This window comes from Dryobates pubescens, chromosome 4, assembly GCF_014839835.1.
Source record: "Dryobates pubescens isolate bDryPub1 chromosome 4, bDryPub1.pri, whole genome shotgun sequence".
Classification (NCBI taxonomy): Eukaryota; Metazoa; Chordata; class Aves; order Piciformes; family Picidae; genus Dryobates; species Dryobates pubescens.
The window spans coordinates 12677133-12695059 of record NC_071615.1 but is presented as its reverse complement, the minus strand read 5'-3'; the positions used below and the strand labels follow the sequence as shown (position 1 = coordinate 12695059).

Here is a 17927-nt window from a genome sequence, read left to right as displayed (position 1 = left end):
TAGAGTAGAAAGCTATACTGTACTGATAACAACACATCTGAACTGTTTGGGTTTATTTCTGCACATAGATTCCTATGGATTGGTTAACATTCTACACTGCCAATAAAGATAGTTTTGTAGCAAGATGACTTTGCCAGTTTTAAGCTCTATATACATGCACATCAAAGATGACAGTACAGTTGCTTTAGGGTAATTTGTTTTCAAAATTCATTTACTTGCCTCCTATTTCATCAGAAGGCAGGGTCAGAAAGGGGTAACTAACCACACGTGGTGTGATGTCTGGTGTGTCACACATAATTTGACAGTAATGCACAACACTAAATATCATTCAAAATTGTTCCTCTCAGACCTAGAGTCCTTAATTCTTATTCTCATAACAGCTGAGGGCACTTGGTATCTCAGAGTATTCGCTCCCAAGATAATATGATGAAAAGGAATGCAAAAAGTGAAATGTATTTGTTTGGTGTTATTGAAAAGTTCTATACCATCAAAATTTAAGGCAGACAGTCCACGTGTAGTATTGTACTCAAGTATTGTAGGCACAGCAATACGGAAATAAGTATTTCAATATGATTTTTTTGTTATGAAAATCCTCCAGGTTAATATAGATGTTATTCTGTACTTAGTTTCAGATTGAAGTAAAATCCTGGTCTGTAAAAATTACTGAGGGTATATAATGATTTAAAGTGCTGGTAACTGATATGATGCAAACATATGATTAGAGTTTAAATCCTGAATCAATTCCATAATCCACGTTCTTTATCCGAGGCCAATGAAATTCTGTAACATTACTAAACCACACTGCACGGTATCTGGGGACATAAATTTGGAATGAATTCCACAACATTTACTGTGGAATTAATTCCACAACAACAATTCTGACAAAAGTTTGGTTGGTTGGTTGCTTTTTTTTTTTTAACATGATTTTGTTATATTTCCCTTTTTAAAAAAAATGTGGTACAGGTTGCTAAATAGTTACCAGTTACTTTTAATTTTCATTATAACTTTGATACTCTTTGATACATTCTAAGAAGTAAGAAAGAGATTCAGGGCATTCTTAGTTCTTACAAAACTTGGAGGGTTGGTGGTGAGGAAGGAATTCTGCAAGGAGGTCAGTTTTCAGACTGGAAAACATATCACATTTCCATTGTTCAGGAGTGGGGACTGTTTCCTTTGATCTTAATACGGGAATTCTATAATAGGAAATAATTCCAATTTTATGCTTGATTATCAGTCTACATAATCTATATCAACATTTAACAGCTATTTCCTGAGAGACAACTACAGAATTTCAAAGTATTTTCTTTTGTATTTCCAACTGGATTCATAATAGACTCTGACAAAAAAACAACTAAGGGCTTTAAAAAAAAAAAACCAAAACAGATAATATTTTCAAGTGCTGTGTTGTGAGGTAAGAGCTTAATTTTTGCTGTTACCTGCTTCAGGTATGACATATGCCTTCTTATCACAGAACAGTACATCCTACAGTGCTATTTATGATTCCCACTGAGCTGCTTTTCTGTTTAGCTTCCCTGATGTTATGTAGTGGTAGACAAAGCTGTTCAATAGTGTTTATCAAGAAATGATGGTATTACGGCCTCCTGCAACTCAGTTTGCTCCCACAAACACCTCCTATTGAGGGCATTGGGACTATTCTTGTAGAGATGTTTGCAGGATCATAGTGCACAACAGCATTATTTCAACTTTTTCACTTCCTCAAACTGTCCTAATATGCTGAGATACTTGATTCAATGACCCAACAAATACCCTCAAATACAAAGTAAATTAGATATTTATTATTTTGCATTGTAGTAATCTCTTGTTTGAAGACCACTGTTCCCCTCTGTTCACAAAAATAAGCTATACAAAGTTAAAAGAGTATACAAATAACTGTCTGATATACACATTAAAACCCAGCTATTAAATCCAGAGCATTGCTATAGAAAATTCAGTGTTCTCAATATTACCTGGCATAGCTACAGTGGATTCCTTGCAGTTACACTTAATATCCCTTTGGATGCAGTTATATTCTTCCCTCATGATTAAAGAGTGGGGGAAGAGTTTTAAAACCCACAAAACCAAAATATAAAAACAACTTGAACAAATTAAGAGACTAGATATATGAAATTTCACTGAACCAGCCAGTGTTTCTACTTGCCTTTGCTCTCACAATTCATTTTGAACCTGGCTCAGGCTATCCACAGGAACAATGAAGTGCAGTGATACCTCCCCCTCCCCCAAACATTTGTTCATTATGTCAATACAGACAGTTGAAATCTTACTTTTTTTTCTCTAAGTTTAGCCATGTTGTGCTGCTCATTTTAGCATTTCAAAGTCAGAGACAGAACTTCTTTCTTAAACATTTGTGATGCATTTACCTTAGGGTACTTTTAATCAGTGAGTACAATCATGCTTTCTTGACTTGTGATGTACAGCTTTCAGAGGGCCCTGATCTGCATTACTGATAGGAGCATAAAGTAATTCACTGTTGTAAACTTGAAAATCAATAAGGAATTAGCTTCAAGCATTTGTTCTTCCATACATCACTGTCTTAATTTATTTGAACTGCAATCAGAATGGTATAATAATGGACCTCTGTTGTACACAGTCTTGCAAGTTGTGTTCTCATTGGCTATAGCTTAATCCCAGTGCAACTGTAGGTCTTGTGGATCTAAAAAGTCAGTGGAAAACACACTGGGGGCAGTAGAACTGAGTGGAGTGAGTCCAGATGAGGAGCTGGGCATTGTAATGTCTAGCCATTCCATATTGTCCAAATTTGTATCAGGAAGGTCAAGAGACAGACAGGAATTATTAGTGGTAAACTGTGGGTCAGATGTTTCCATGGGTGAATGAGAGTGATCTAAAATGCTGGAGTGATTAAGCAGATCATTCTGTAGGTCTTCAATTAAAGAAAATGACTCTCTGTCCTCAGTACTGCTTGTTAGTTGAGGAATTTCATTACCTGATGGTAAAGTTCCATCCAAGAGGGCTTCAAGTTGGTTTTCCAAACTTATAGACAAGCTGGTTGTTGGTTCTAAGGACACAGGAGGAGGGGCCATCTGGATTTGTGGTGGTGGGCGGGATATCACTGTATTCACTGGCATTGTAGTGATGTTGGCTGTTACTGGTCTCATTTTAGAAATGGGAGATGGTTCCTCCTTTATTGGAAGGGAAATCTCTGAAATAAAAAAATACACCACTGTTGGATTCAGGAAAGAGAACAACATCTATCCTCAGGCTTACAACTTCCACCCCTTCTTGGCCTGCTTTGGGATACATCCATAATGAAGTCAATAGAGTAACTTTGTTGCTCTGGTAATGCTAACATTATACACATGGGATTATGTCAGGTACTCTATGAACAACACAGGATTTTAAAACAAGTTCCAAAGTTCTGCTTTCAGCGATACTTCAGCCAATTACAATACTTATATTGGTGAAAAAAAGAACACATTTCTGTGAGTTGGCTTTACCTGCTTCATGTTTATAGTGCTTCTGACTAATGAGAATAATTACGAAAGCAGCACATTTCCTCATTTATAGAAGAGTACCTGATTCAATTCTCAGTTCCATCCCTGTTCAGTGCTCTGTCCACCTTGGTGAATTAGAGTCTAAGAGATCAACTGATGTGATTAGGATGCATTTATTTCTGATTCTAGAATCAAGAACTACTCTTCTGTCAAGAAGTTCCATGTAAGATAGTGGCAGTAACAATAAAAGGAAATAAAGCAAAGTAATTTCCAGTTAATTCTTACATACAAATGGAGGGAAAAAAAGAAAAAAAGACAGACCAGAATATGCAAATAAAGCCTTTGGCACAGATGATGTTTCACCCAGCAAAAATACACCTAACAATGTATTTTGCACCTGTTTTATGAGCAAAAACCACATACTTAAAACCTTAAAATGATTGCTTGATAAAGGCAAAGCATTACTAAACAGACCCTCTCATTCTTCAAGTACATTAATAAACAAAACACTTTTCATTGTAGAACTCACTCACATAAGTGCAAGAGCCCTGATTGCTTTATTTTGTTCTTCATAAAGATGATCATGGAACATTTGCATTTTTTATTGCAACTTTGCAAATACAGAGCAGTTGTTACTTTTAAGTTCAAACAGGTTTAGTAACATACGACTCAAAAGAAAATATTTAAGTAAGCACACCTATGTTTCCTACATCCTCTGTTTCAGAACTTGAACTTTGAACTACCCATGCGATATTTTAACCGAAGCACTGAAAGCATTTTTTAATTTAGCTTGAATTATTCACTGCACAAGTCACATTCCAGTCTGTCACTGTATACTGCATTTTCTTCAGCTGACTTTGCAATTTGCTTTGAAAAAGTGAAAATACTTTCTTTAGGATATAGCTAAAAACTTCTAAGAGCCTACAATCAGTCACTTCTCTTCTGGCATTCACTGCTGTCAAGATACTTATATGACAGTAGTACAAAACATTAAGTTAATTGAATTGCTTGGCACCAGAACATTTCCCAATAGTCTAATGGCTTCTTATTATACAAAGCCTAATTATGCCTGAAAGCCTCCTTCTTTTACTGCAAAGCTACTCTGTGTATTACTTCAGTTATTTCAGTTCCTTTCTGATAGCTCCCTTATTTTAACTGACATGAGAAGCTGTTACTCATTGCATTTATGTAGTTCACATATACTTCTTCCAGTGATGTATCTTTGAGGTTTATAGAGTTGACAATACATGGTTATATTTTATGAAATTTTGGTAGCCACATGTGTTAACTCTTTATTCTATTTAATGTTAATTTCAATATACATTGTATGGACTTACTCAAGTTTTCCAATTTTGATAAAGTATGTCTGTGCTAACTTAAGACGTTACTTTAATCCCTTGAATGTTGTGTGGATTATTGCAAGGGTCTGGCCTGGGCTTTACAAGCCAAGTTTCACAGCATGTTTACATGTATGTGTTTTGGTAACAGGCTCCATAACTTCTAATTCCTCTCCCTGAAAGAATAATTTCATTCCTTTGATTATAGCACTGAGGTTTTACTATGCTATTTTAAATACCTACATCACACATATATCAATTAGTTTACCTCCACTCTTGATGAGAATATCAAAAAGATCATCCATCTGCTGACTGTGTGCACTGGACATCTGTAATGCATGAAAAAAGGGTTATTCTTGTTCATGTGGTATTTTTTTCTGAGCTGCTTGACCCTAGTTTCTCTCAGTAGTACATGAGCACTAACCTATAACCAAGACTTAAAATTCTTCATTTGAAACTGTCAATCTAGAAAACAGAAATAGTTTGGGCAGACACTTGTAATCCCTGTGGTTGGTTTCAGTATAAAGAAACAGGGGAAAAATCTGAAAAACACAACAAAGGTTTCCTGAAGAGAAAGGCATAAAAATAGGGTAGGGAGTAGTATCTGGATTAGCTACATGACTTTGTATTTTGGGGGGTGCACTATGAACTGCTTTCTCTCAGGGATACCTGTGAATGGCCATCAGGTAAAAGGCATTTTGTTGTTTTGGTGTGGGTTTTTTTTCTTTTTTTTCTTCCCCTGCCCCCCTTCAAATTTGTAGACTCGTGTTCTTTTCTTTTTTAAAGGGGGGAAAAGCTTTCATCATCTGTCTGTTGTAAACAGCCATCTCCTGACCTTAAGCAAAAGGTAACACCCCCCCAAACCCATTCTTTAGAAAATGGCATAGGAAAAGTAAAGACTTTTATAATGCTCTCAGAACTAGACCAGTGGTTTAGAACACTGGTTATGCTCTAGAGATTAGAAGTAATTTGTCATCAGGAGATCTAGCTCCTGAAACAAGGTCAGTGGAGAAGCATTTTGCTAACGGTAGTGACAGTCACACAAGAAGACCTGTGTACCATCACTGGGAGGATGTCTCACAGAGGCCAAGAACATACAAAAGGGCATTAGATACTCATGCTTCTGCATGAGTGTCTGCCACCACAAAATCAGTAATCAGTACTAAGTTTCTACAAGGTTTAATCTTCTCAGATATTTTGGAGGTGCATGAAGTTAGGGATGCCCATTAATTTTGTTTGCAACTTCCTTCCACCATGAATGGTACTGTAAAATGATAAAGCACTGTATGGGATCAAGCTTACTAAATCCAGACTCTTCAAGCAAGCACCTATGTTCATGTATATATATATATATGTTTGCTAACTGTGTGTAAGTAGACTCACACATTCTCCTCAAGTTAATAATTTTGGAAAATACTTGTATTATTTTCTCTTTTAGTCTGAAGTTTGGGTATGACCTCTCCTTGAAATAATTCAGTCAAAGGCTAATTATTGTTCAACAGCTATAACAGCATTACCTCAATTACAAATACCACTAATTGGGTACTATGTGACTTATTTGCATGTCTGTTACTTTAATAAACAGAATCATAAAACAGGAGTCCTGTAGTTAAACACAATTATGAAAATATTAACAGGGTATATTATAAAATCTTGGTGTCAAATGAAAAAGTAGAATAAAAACTGGCTTTGATAATTCTAAAAAAAACCCCCAAAACCCAGTTTTTAATAAACAATGGAAACTAACTACCTCTCGGTGTGATGTCTGAATATTGCGAGTCTGTTTTATGGCCTCTTCATAACGAGGAGGATCTTTTGTCTTGGATACTGTGTTGTTGAAGAGGGTCTGTTGAATGATATAAGGCTGGGCTTCAGATGGAGATCCAGGCTGCATGGATAACAAAATAGAGATTGAACAACACGTGTATCAAGTTCTAAAGACAGTCCTACTTTGTTGTACCAATCTACATATTTGCAAGTAACAATAGCATAGGTAATCAGAGGGATAAAGGAATAGTTTCTTTCTCATACTTATATACATGCATTATTAAAATCTACAGAACATTCTTCCTCCTTGATAAAGTATGTACATAGTCACATTACTTAAGAATAATAACACACAGCTGACCTTTATGGAACATTGTTGGGCTAGCCTTACCTTATTAGGAGTAGCAGGTCCATTCTGCACAGAAGAGACCTGATTACCACCAGTGTGAATGTTAGAATTTGATGTTTTATTAATAAAAGACTGTGAAGGGGTTGTAACTGCTGCAGTCTGATAGGAAAATACTGTATTTGATGTGGCAGGTGGAAAAACCTGTAAAGGATTAATATATCAGTCTTAGGTTATGGCTTTAAAAAAAATAATAACACTGGTTTAATGACATTAATCAAGTTTAAGACTTTTTAAAAGTAGTTGTTTGCTTAAATTCCCTATTAAGGGAATGTTACTTGTACTGATGTTTCACTCCAGTGGAATAACTTGTAAATCCAGAACAGTTGCTCTTTGAAAAATCTGTACTGTCATGTACTTTCACTCATCACCGATAACTAAAAATATCTTCAAGCAGTTTTCCAGGAAGCATGATGAAAGTGTAGTACATTTTTTCTGAAATACATTCAGAAGACTATGGAACAGTTTCATGCAGCAGCACCTAGTGGGCAGTCAATAAAATAAACATTTCTGGCCTGATACAAACTAGTATACGCATCTACGCTTGTCCTAGGCTGCCTGGGTTCAGACAAAATGGTTTGGTCTGTGCCACAGAATTCTCATTTCTTTTAACTGAAGTTATCTATGAGTAGAGAGGAAGAGGCAAAGTATATAAATGATGAACTTGGGTATCCACTGTAAATTTGGTTACTGGTATATAACATTTTTATTTCTTCAACTGATGGTCCATACACTCATTGCAATAATTTCAAGTAATATCCTACTTCTCATATTTCTAAGTTAAAGGGAGAAGAGGTGCTATGAATGCATGAGTGTGTAAGACTGTTCTTGAAAATTCTGTATCACTCCCAGATACCTTTATCACAAAGGTGTGATAGCCTTAAGATTGTGGCTGGAAAAAAATGCTAGGATAAACTTTGTGGAGTACAGTCTGGATACAAAATTAAGTCTGCTGTGAGAGGGTTTAATACAGTTTTTGCTTGCCACCTGCATCACCTGTGTGAAAATTGTCGTACTTTCCACCTGTCTGCCACCAAGGTGAAGGGCTGTGGATATATCTCCTCATTACTGAATGAATTGAAGGAAAAGGGCCATGTGGAGGGCAGAATGTGAAGAGATATCTCAAGTGTGTAGGAGCAAATAGATGGAATAATCAGCTGGTTTGTAAAAAAAATCTAAGCTACCTGAGAAAGCCTAGATGGACTCAAGGAAAACAACTATTTATGGAGGTGATCAGTATGGTAGTAAAACCTACTTCATGAGGAAGTGTTACATTAGTAAGTGGTGTTGCTCACAGTTCATCAGCTCAGTTTGCCTGCTGAAATATCCATGCCACATGAAAGGCAAACAGCAGATGGATAGATCTAATGGTGAATGCACGAAGACTGTCCTGACCTATTGTATCACCTCAGCACTTTGTTTTCTGCTATAAAAAACAAATGCAGTTATGTTGCCTAGTTTCCTATGTAAAAGACGGCAGTAGATGTGTGAGGAAAAAGAGGTAGGATAGGCAGGCTGTTAAGCTCCAGGACAGCCAGATGCAGACTGAACTCTGATGAGAACTATGTGGTCTCCATGACAACTGATCTGAATAGGGGGAAAAAAAACCCCAGAGGGTACAATTTTTTGTTATCTCCTGCAATCTTTTCAAGGAACCTCTAGATAGCAAAAAAAGCAAACTGCTAGTTTCTGCCACAGGTGCATGTCTCAGGATGACTGGAAAATTTCTACATGGAACCTGTCAAATTAACAAGGTAAGATTAGCAGAATAACCTCAATGTCCATGAAATTAAACAGATTGAGCAAGCAGTCTGAAGAGTGATGATGTTCATTTAGCTGTGTTCCCCTTTATTAGCCAGATATCTAGAGAATGGCATACATCTTCTAAGATTAAGTCTTCACTGCAACAGGAGCCTTAGCAAAAGCAGAGGCAGATTAAAGGACACTGCACAGGTAGAAACCCCAAATCATATCACAGCATGAGTTTTATGATGCACTTTTATAAACTGGAATATAAACTTTGAAAGCTGAGATATTTTGTAACAGTTACGTAACATACTGCAAAAATTAACTTCTTCATCTTTAGATTTCTGTTTTTTCTGAATTACCCTTTCCCTTGGGGCAGGCTGAAAAACCTTGTCCTAAGTGATAGGGGCTTTAGAGTAAATAGCACTTATAAGGAAGCAATAAATGTCCAAAACCAGTCTGAGTTCCTAATAATAGAGGTCAGCCTGAAAGAGGTTCAAAGGAGGAGAAAGCCTTTTCTTCTGTGATGACTGGTGCTGATGGGTTGATTTCAGTTACTGTGTGAACATGACTGGATTGGCACTCAGCTGTGCATCCAGCTGATGAACATCTGCTTTGGAATGAGAAATTTCAGAGCTGGTTGTTTTGGGAAAGGGAGGAAGAGAAAGATCTCTCTCTGAATCATTCCCTGCATTCCTCAGGAAGAGGTGTAAGTATGGGGAGGTGCTGACTTGCTGGAATTGCTGTCCTCAGTATCTGTGTCCATAGATTGCTTTGTAAGTAAGGATGAAACCAACAATGAAAGCAGCAGAACTAAAAGGAATTCCTACAAAGGAATATGTATCTGAAGCCATAGGTAAAAAGCTTTATCTTAAGAGAGAATCCTCCATTTTGAGTTGGTGGCAAGTAAGTGAAACTGACTGGAATACCTGGCATACCACTTGCTTGTGCCAAGCACGAGGAAGAACATAGTGGTGCCATAAGAGTGCTGTTAAGAAAAGAGGGCTTTAGCCTTATGTATTTATTTGCCATGAAAAGCTCCAGTCCTGCATGGACTAAAATCCTGGAAAGAGGAGTTACAAGGCATTGTATTATACAGAAAAACATAGTACAGAGATGCTAGGTGACCTGATAATTTTTATATGATGCAGATGACACACAAAATATTCTAAAAGCACTACCTAGAATTAGATTACACAACTATTTATCTTAATGTTTACTGCTATCCACAAACCTTTCTGATCTGTTGGGTCTGACCAAGTGCATGCTGCGTGATGGTATTTGGTTTTGATTGTGGAGTATGCATCTGAGGTGCTGTCTGGACCAGGCCAGAGGAAGAAATAGGAGCAGGTATTTGTGATGGGGTCTGTATTCCAGCTTGTGATTGAGCCTAAAGGATGAAGATAAAATATTTGCATTATTTGTATCTCACAGTGCATTATATCATGTAAAAATCTAATGCATAGATGATGCAGAATAGCAGTAGCATATATTCTGGGAAGGATGAGTGTCACCTCTGTATAGGAGACAAAATTTTCTCTCTGCTACTGGTGCCTTCCCAGCTAAAAGCTGATGGTTATTTTGCCATCAGAGTTTAGGAAAGCTAAACAGTAGAGGATCCAGTGGAGACCAATGAAAATAATAAGAGATCAAGCAAGTGTAATCAGTAAGAAAGGAGTATAAGAACTGGGTTTGAGTAACCAGAAAGATAAAACTGATGATGCAAGAAAAAAGGTTGTTTTTAAGAAGATCATAGAAGTTTTTAATGGCTGTTGAAATGCAAGAAGCTTGTCTAACCTCAGGAAAGACTTTTTTAGCTAACAGTTAAGAAAACTTTATGTAGCATTAATGAAGTACTAAACAAGCTGCTTAAAGTTACAGAATTCTAGAATGATTTTAGAAAAATTTAGACAAAAGTCTGTCTGGGTACATAGCTGTCAGGAATAGCTCTTGCACTGCAGACTGTGGGGCCCATCTCCATCAGAATTTTACAGCCCTCTTGAGAAATGTGATGCTGCCTATGCTAGCACCAAATCCTAGTCCCACAATGTGCCACTACAGCCAAGTACATACTGGAGCTGAAATAATGCTCTGCTGGCACAATAACAATGTGGGTGGCAGAAGGGTGCCACTAGGAAATATATGCTTAGTTCTACATTTTAGCTTGGTCAGATTACTTTTATCCCTCCTGATTTATAACCTATCTTGGTTTATTCTGTAGTTATTCACTGTGATACTACCTATAATCAGACCAGAAATAATTGCGTAATGATGGTTTCTTTTTATATCTCCATTGGAGTTCTGTAATGTAGCATTCACAATTTTTTCACCACACAGGGAAGCTCAAATACATGTTTTACAGACAGGTATACCTCAAAATAAAGTACTGTGTTTGTAGCTCTATTACAATTTTGAATTAATGAAATGGTGGTTTATGCTGATATAAATCAAAAGCAACTGGGCATGGAAGCAATACATGGTAAGACAATTACTTTTCAGAAACAAAAAGTTGCCAAAGAAAGTGAGCACTAGAAGTTATCAAGAGATTGGCTTTTAAGATTTTCTGCTCTTCTCCCCAAAGCAGAAACAAGGTGAGGCTGATCTGTAAGTTAATCATACAAGCAGCACATTTAACTGTTTATACTAAACTATGCAAATAGTGCCATGCACTTTATATAGTGAAAAACAAAAATACCCTTACCTGCAATTTAATATTTCCAACGGGTAGCTGCACTGCAGTAGTAGAATTCGGTCCCTGGATAGACAGTGGAAGGAGCAGCTGTGCAGTTCCTTGGGTAGTTAACAGAGCTTGAGGCTGAGCCACAACTGCAGTTTGCGGCTGCCTCGGTGGATTAACATAAAACTGAGAAATGGCATTCTGAGGTTCAACTTTGGCTACAGGTATCTCCTGCTTGATAACAACTGCCTTTTTGGCAACTGGATTCTGGCCACTAGTATATACCGATTGTCCTAAGGAGTGACTAGCTACAGGTACAGGTTGACTTGTACTAGAGCAGTCAGTAAGAGCATTTTCATCTTTGACAGCAGCACTGAATTGCTTCTGTTCCAAAGCAGCTGAGTTACCAGAAGTTTGAGACTGTTGCTGTTGTCCCCGTTTTTCAACCTCAAGTTGCATTTTCAGGACTTCAACAAGTTTTTGCTCTTGTTCCAGTTTCCTTTTGAGCTCTTCAATCTGTTTTTCCTTTTCTTGAAGCTTGCGGTCCTTTTCTGCTACATCAAACTCCATGGCTGAGATGCTTCCACTACCGCGATTCTGATTATCATCACTCACATTTGCTCTTAGTGGTGAAGTACTTAAGAACTGGGATGGTGACATCATGGTCATCATTTCTGTGAAAGTATCTGCCATACTAGTATCATCTGTGCCTAGACTAGACTGTTCTGAAGGAGAGGGAGATATAGGCAAAGGAGAGCTAATATTTTCAGTATTTACTATTTTGCAGCTAGGTCCAGTAGATGTTTTTTCTGGAGGAAAGCTGGATATTGTATTAGCCACTGATTTGTTTAATGTTGCAACAGGAAATGCCACAGTCGCTTCCCCAGTGTTACCTGTGGCCCCAGTAGAAGTAGTTACTGTAACAGAGCTTGTAGTAGTAACCCCATTGTTATTAAGATCTTGATAGGGTTTCAGGCGCTCAATGAGATCTGTTTTTGTTCCAGACACTGGTAGTCCTCTCAATTTCAACTCCATTTTAAGCTCTGCTACCTGAAATAAAGCATAATAGTTTAAAAGGATTAGAACCTACTTATATACATGCTACCTCATTATATCTTAATATGAAAAATTATTTTTCAGCACATTTGCTGGTTATTACACCTCTGTGTTTTGACAGCATGCATGATCTCTGCATATTGCCATGACCTGCTACTTGCTTTCACTGTTTGACTAAAACCTTAGCAGTGTTTGGTTGTTGTACAATGAATAGTAGCAAAGTTATGCTGATTTTTAATGAACAACAGGAAAATGATCATCCAGCTCCAATTCTGGGCTAAAAACTTTGGAAGCAAACCTGTAGACCATGGCAGCAGAGCAGATAAAAGCACTGAATGATACCACGCTGGATCGCTTTCTCACACGATCACGACAGATCTGTTTCCATTGTTATCAGGTCATTTGGGTAATTCAAGAGACCCATCAACCACAACCTCTCTCTAATTAGGAATTGGACAGTTACAGCTGAGTCTCATCTGGGTTTCTTTTACAAACACTGAAAGTACAAGCACTCAAAATCTATCTAATTTCTGATAGAAAACTGTTCTCAATTTTCCAGTGAGATTACAAAGTGAAGTGCAAATATGTAGAGTGTAAATTATTTCTGTGCTTCAAAATAGCAATTAAAAAAGAGCAGTACCAGTGAATGGCTCCAATTTAGGATTTACATACACCACATCTAACTGTAGAGTGTTTGAGCTATATGTATGTTAGAATCACCTCCAAAAGAATAAAAGGTAGTGACCTCAGTAATTTTTCAGTACTTTGCTAGCTTAGAATTTTAAATTATAGGTTGTCATGAATTGGAAATGAAGGAAAGTCACAACAATCCATTTAACATCTCTGAGAATCAATGCAATTTTATGTTAAATAACTGCCCACCTAACAATGGTTATCAGCTGTTTCACTCAGTCTGGTACCCTCTGGTACCCTTGCTTGAGAGTGCATTCCAATTTTTCTGTTTTTCAGCAATGCACTTCTGAATTCTTAATCAGAACTGATTTAGATGATTCAGTGTTAAAACCACCACTAGCAGGTCTGCTAGTACGGCTTATGGTACAGTTACCATATTAATAGGAATACTAATGAACTAGGCAGAAATAGATAAGTGAATATCTTTAATCATTACAAAGCACAAATTCAGATGTCATTGTAAGTGTCTTAAAAAGTTAATAATGTGAAGTTTAAAAGGCTTATTTTGAACTCTGTTCTTTGAATTGCATTTTATAGACTTGTTTCGTATTAAAAGATTGGTGTTAAGTGACAACACTACATTACTGTCTTGAGATTCTGATCTTCTGAAACCTCTTTTCTATACCTTCGAGTCTATAGAAATACTAACTCACATCCCTCAGAAACCCAAAATCTTGGTTAAGGAAGGGAGAAATGAACGAAGTGCCCACTAGATGTCCCTAGGTGTCTGCTCAAGTTTGGTACGTTAGTGGAGTTCCTGGGATCTGAACGTAAACCTCCACAAGCTTCCTCAGAACTCATTTTCATTAGGTCCCTCACAGTATTAACTTCTGTATTAATGGATGTATTTCCAAAGGAAGAAAATACTATACAATGCCTTCATATTACAGTTTAAGCAGAGCTTACACCTTTATTTATAGCTTCATGAAGCTTGTATGAAATGTAGTGTTCATTTTCAGATGATGTGTTGAACTCTTGTAGGATCTCTGATTTTCTGTTCTCTTTTGCTAGTGTTACTTCTATATTGCCTTCATATCAGAGACCTCTCTCTTGATTGTATATCAGCCTTCCAGTACCTGAAGGGGGCCTACAGGAAAGCTGGAGAGGGACTATTCATAAGGGCTTGTGGTGACAGGACAAGTTTTAAACTAAATCAGGGTAGATGTAGACTGGACATTAGAAAGACATTCTTTACTATGTGGGTGGTGAAACCCTGGAACAGGTTACCAGGAGACACCTCATCCCTGGAAGCATTTAAGACCAGGCTGGATGAGGCTTTAAGCAGTCTGGTCTAGTAGGTGTCTCCCTGCACATGGCAGGGGGGTTAGAAGTAAATGATCTTTAATGTCCTTTCCAACTCAAGCCATTTTAGGATTCTATGATACACTACAATTGTCATGAGGAAGTTACTGCTCCAGTGTTTAAAACCTGCTTGGGCTAAAACTTCACATGAAGTGCACCTAATAGCTTTCTCCAGGTTTTGATTATGTACCTACAGAATCTGTCTGAAATTATTCTTCCTCTTCTATTTCCTTGGGAAATACATGTCATTTCTACAACATATGCATATGAATAAAAACAAATATTAAAGTCCAGAAGTTGTATATGAAAACTTCAACGACCTTACTCTAAAGAGTTAAAAGAAAAATATAGTTTTCTATTGCAAATAAGTCAGGCTTATTCTTGACAGTAACAGTTTGCATGATATGACCTATAGTGATGCACAGGTATGGACAAAACTCTTATTTTTTACCTTCAGGTCATCCAAGCTTGAAGGTAGAGGTCCTGGTTTCCGGCTGGGAATACTACTGTTCTGTCTGGGGGAGCTGGCAGCTGATGCTGGTGTGCTGTTGTTCAAAGTATTCAGTGGTGTATTCCCATTGTTACTCTGTTTGTCATTCAGTGGCCTTTAAGTGATAAGGAAAAAGGGGGACAACAATGTCAGTCCTAAATATATCATGTTTTTAATCAAGAAGCTGTGTTTATGAATCCAGTGTTTACCAAGTTAATGAACAAATTAATTTTTTTACCAAAACATATTTAACATAAAACATTACCATTAAATCTTTTTAATAAAACAGCACAGAGAAGAAAACAAAAGGGTAGTATGCTGACATTTTATTTTCACTTTGTAGCTTTTATTAGTGCCATGGCATCCCCGAACAATACTGTGGCCTGTAGAATCAGTTCATGAAAATTAATCACTGGCCACAGCAACTAGGTTTTGGGGTTTTTTTTGACATTGATTAATAGTCCCCCCCCCCAATATTGAACTCTGTGTATTGATCCTACATACATGTCTAATGTTCATATATAGTAAGGATGAGGTGAAGGCAGTTTACTCTGAAACTGATGCATTTTTATCAGCTGTACTTGTAAAAAGAGTCTTACGTAAGAATTTCAAAATAATTGTAAAAAAAAATTTAAAAAGTCATCATTTCCACTATGTACCATAAGTCAGCTCTTTTATTTCCTTCAGCTGATTTCTGAAGGAATGTTTCTGAAATGTCAGTAAATGGAACATAAGAAGCGTGGGTAAGCAGGCAGAAACATCTCCAGTCCAAATGTTAGGATACATGGTAATTATAAATATAACCACAGATGGTATCTTTAACTTTTCTAGCCTCACTCGCTGAGGAAAAATAATTTGGTGAAAACTAATTACCAACCCCCCCCTCCAAAAAAAACCAAAAAACAAACAGAAAACCCAAACCCACCAGAAAAACAACAGTCAAAAGTCATTTGCATTTAGAGATGTGTGACTGTGGCACTGTAAGAACTTCTAGGAAAAGATTGGTCTTAGTGAAAATGAAACTCCACAGACAGCTTCTCCATCTGCCATAGTGTGCTGGCAGCTCTGAGGATTTCTTTTTCTGAATGCTTCTAGCTATAAATCAGAAGGTACACTTCTCACTGGTAAAAGTGCTGAAGATCCACAGTGTTAAGGAACTCATATAATCATTAGAGATGAGGCTATAAAAAAACACACAAATTTTACCTAGTTAAAAATGATTGTTTCTTCCTATTTGTAAACTGCAAAACTGTGGTCTGTGAAAATGTAAAAAGACAATCAAACCACAACAATAGTATATAGGTAGGTCTTTGTAAAAGCCATTGTTTGTAAGCTTCTCTTCTGCTCTGCCTGCCTATATCATATTTGAGTGAAGAGAGTGTCAAAACTTTCTTGCTTTTGTGTAAATGCTTTTGAGTTTCAAACATACATCTTATAAAAACTGCATCTGATGGGTAGGAGGTTCTGTTTCTATGTCACACAAAACCAACTAGGACTCCTTAAATGCTTCTCAGACCTCTGGAGTATTTTAATGAGGGAACTATCTCATCACCTTGTTAAATCACAAATAATACCCATGGTGATGCAAACTGCCATTTAAGTTTTCTGGGATTCCAACTGTCTCTTAACATTTGCAAAACACATTTACTTCTAAAGCACAAAGTCTGTAACTGATGTATGTATCTTTTCTTTAAAGGACACAAACAATGCTTCACATACTTCAGTGGTGCAGGTAGAATTGTCTGGTAGTTGTAGTGTTGTTGCTGTTGGCTCAGGATCTGCAGCTGCAAAAACAGTTGCTGCTGTTGTAGCAGACGAGCATAGTTGGAGTCCATCTGTGGCTCATTTTTCTCACCTTTCTGATCAGGTGGAATATATTGATGATACTTCAATTTTTTCACCCTTGGCTTTGGTTCTTTACATTTCTTGCTCCGATGCTTATCATTTGGGTTCTTTGGGTGGCTTTGCTGTTTATGGATGGAAAAGATTGAAAGAGCTGTAACAGACATCTCATTTACAAGCAGTTGTGCAAAGTGCATAGGGCCTATGCTGTTCACCAGTTTGTTTACAGGTAGACTATGAATACAGTTCCCTCTGTTCATATCAGATTATACTTCATACAAAACTAGATTAGGAAAGATTAATTTCACAAAAAAAAAGCAAAACCTTAATATAGCAAAAACCTATTGTTCTTATTTCTTAAAAACTTCCATAGAAACATAAAGGGTAATTCTGCTTGAAAACTTTTGTCAGCTGTACTGTAAGAACCTCTTGAAATAATGAGCCAGTCCCTACAAGCATTAATGGTTGATTTTAGCATCCAAAAGGTTTCAGTTAACAACCCAGTGTGCTCTTCTGAACACTAATTAGTGAAAGTTGTTATAGGCACTATAACATTATTAATTTATTCTTCCATTAAATATAGCACTGGAAAAGGACACAGATTAAAAATAGAATCCTCAGGTGGCACTATTGCAGATAACCTACCTTTACTAACGTTGGCCCAGTCTTTGCTGCAGATACAGTACTTGTGGTCAGGGTGGTTGGAGCAGTAGAACGTGTAACCTGTTGTTCGATTGTAGAGGGGGTTTTGAGAAATTCAGGAACTGGAGAGGTTAAAGGTGGATACTAGTATTAAAAAGATATAAGGAAAAAGAGAAACATTAAAAACATCCACCATCTGAAAATATATTAAAAGGTTAAGACAATTTACTATCATATCAAGTTCACAAAATACTTTTAGGAGGAATATCAAAAACAGGACTATTTTGTGGTCATTTTGGCACACTTCAAATATAGCAAACAAGATAAACTAGTTTCTTACCTTGACTTTTTAGTTTGCATTTTAACTACTGCCTGTAAATGTATCCCAAATGTGTTTTACTTCCAGTTTCACCAATGCAAAAGGGTAACTGATTTTAGTATCAATTTTGGTAGTATATCAATAATAACTATTTTTCCAACATTAACATTTTTCATAATA

The 17927-nt window shown here is 36.9% G+C and overlaps 1 protein-coding gene across 2 annotated transcripts in view; it reads right to left on the bottom strand.

Annotated features, from left to right (window-relative positions):
* Window positions 1–1375: 1375 nt before the first annotated feature.
* MRTFB (myocardin related transcription factor B) overlaps window positions 1376–17927 on the bottom strand; it is a 68254-nt gene continuing 51702 nt past the window's right edge. For both annotated transcript variants that reach the window (XM_054180606.1, XM_054180607.1), the window contains 9 exons: window positions 17432–17572; window positions 16664–16911; window positions 14906–15059; window positions 11428–12453; window positions 9961–10116; window positions 6966–7124; window positions 6558–6695; window positions 5076–5136; window positions 1376–3178 (listed from right to left, as the gene is read on the bottom strand). In XM_054180606.1, coding sequence (XP_054036581.1) covers window positions 2640–3178; window positions 5076–5136; window positions 6558–6695; window positions 6966–7124; window positions 9961–10116; window positions 11428–12453; window positions 14906–15059; window positions 16664–16911; window positions 17432–17572 — 2622 coding nt within the window. In that variant the 3' untranslated portion in view covers window positions 1376–2639. The remainder of the gene's footprint in view (window positions 3179–5075; window positions 5137–6557; window positions 6696–6965; window positions 7125–9960; window positions 10117–11427; window positions 12454–14905; window positions 15060–16663; window positions 16912–17431; window positions 17573–17927) is intronic.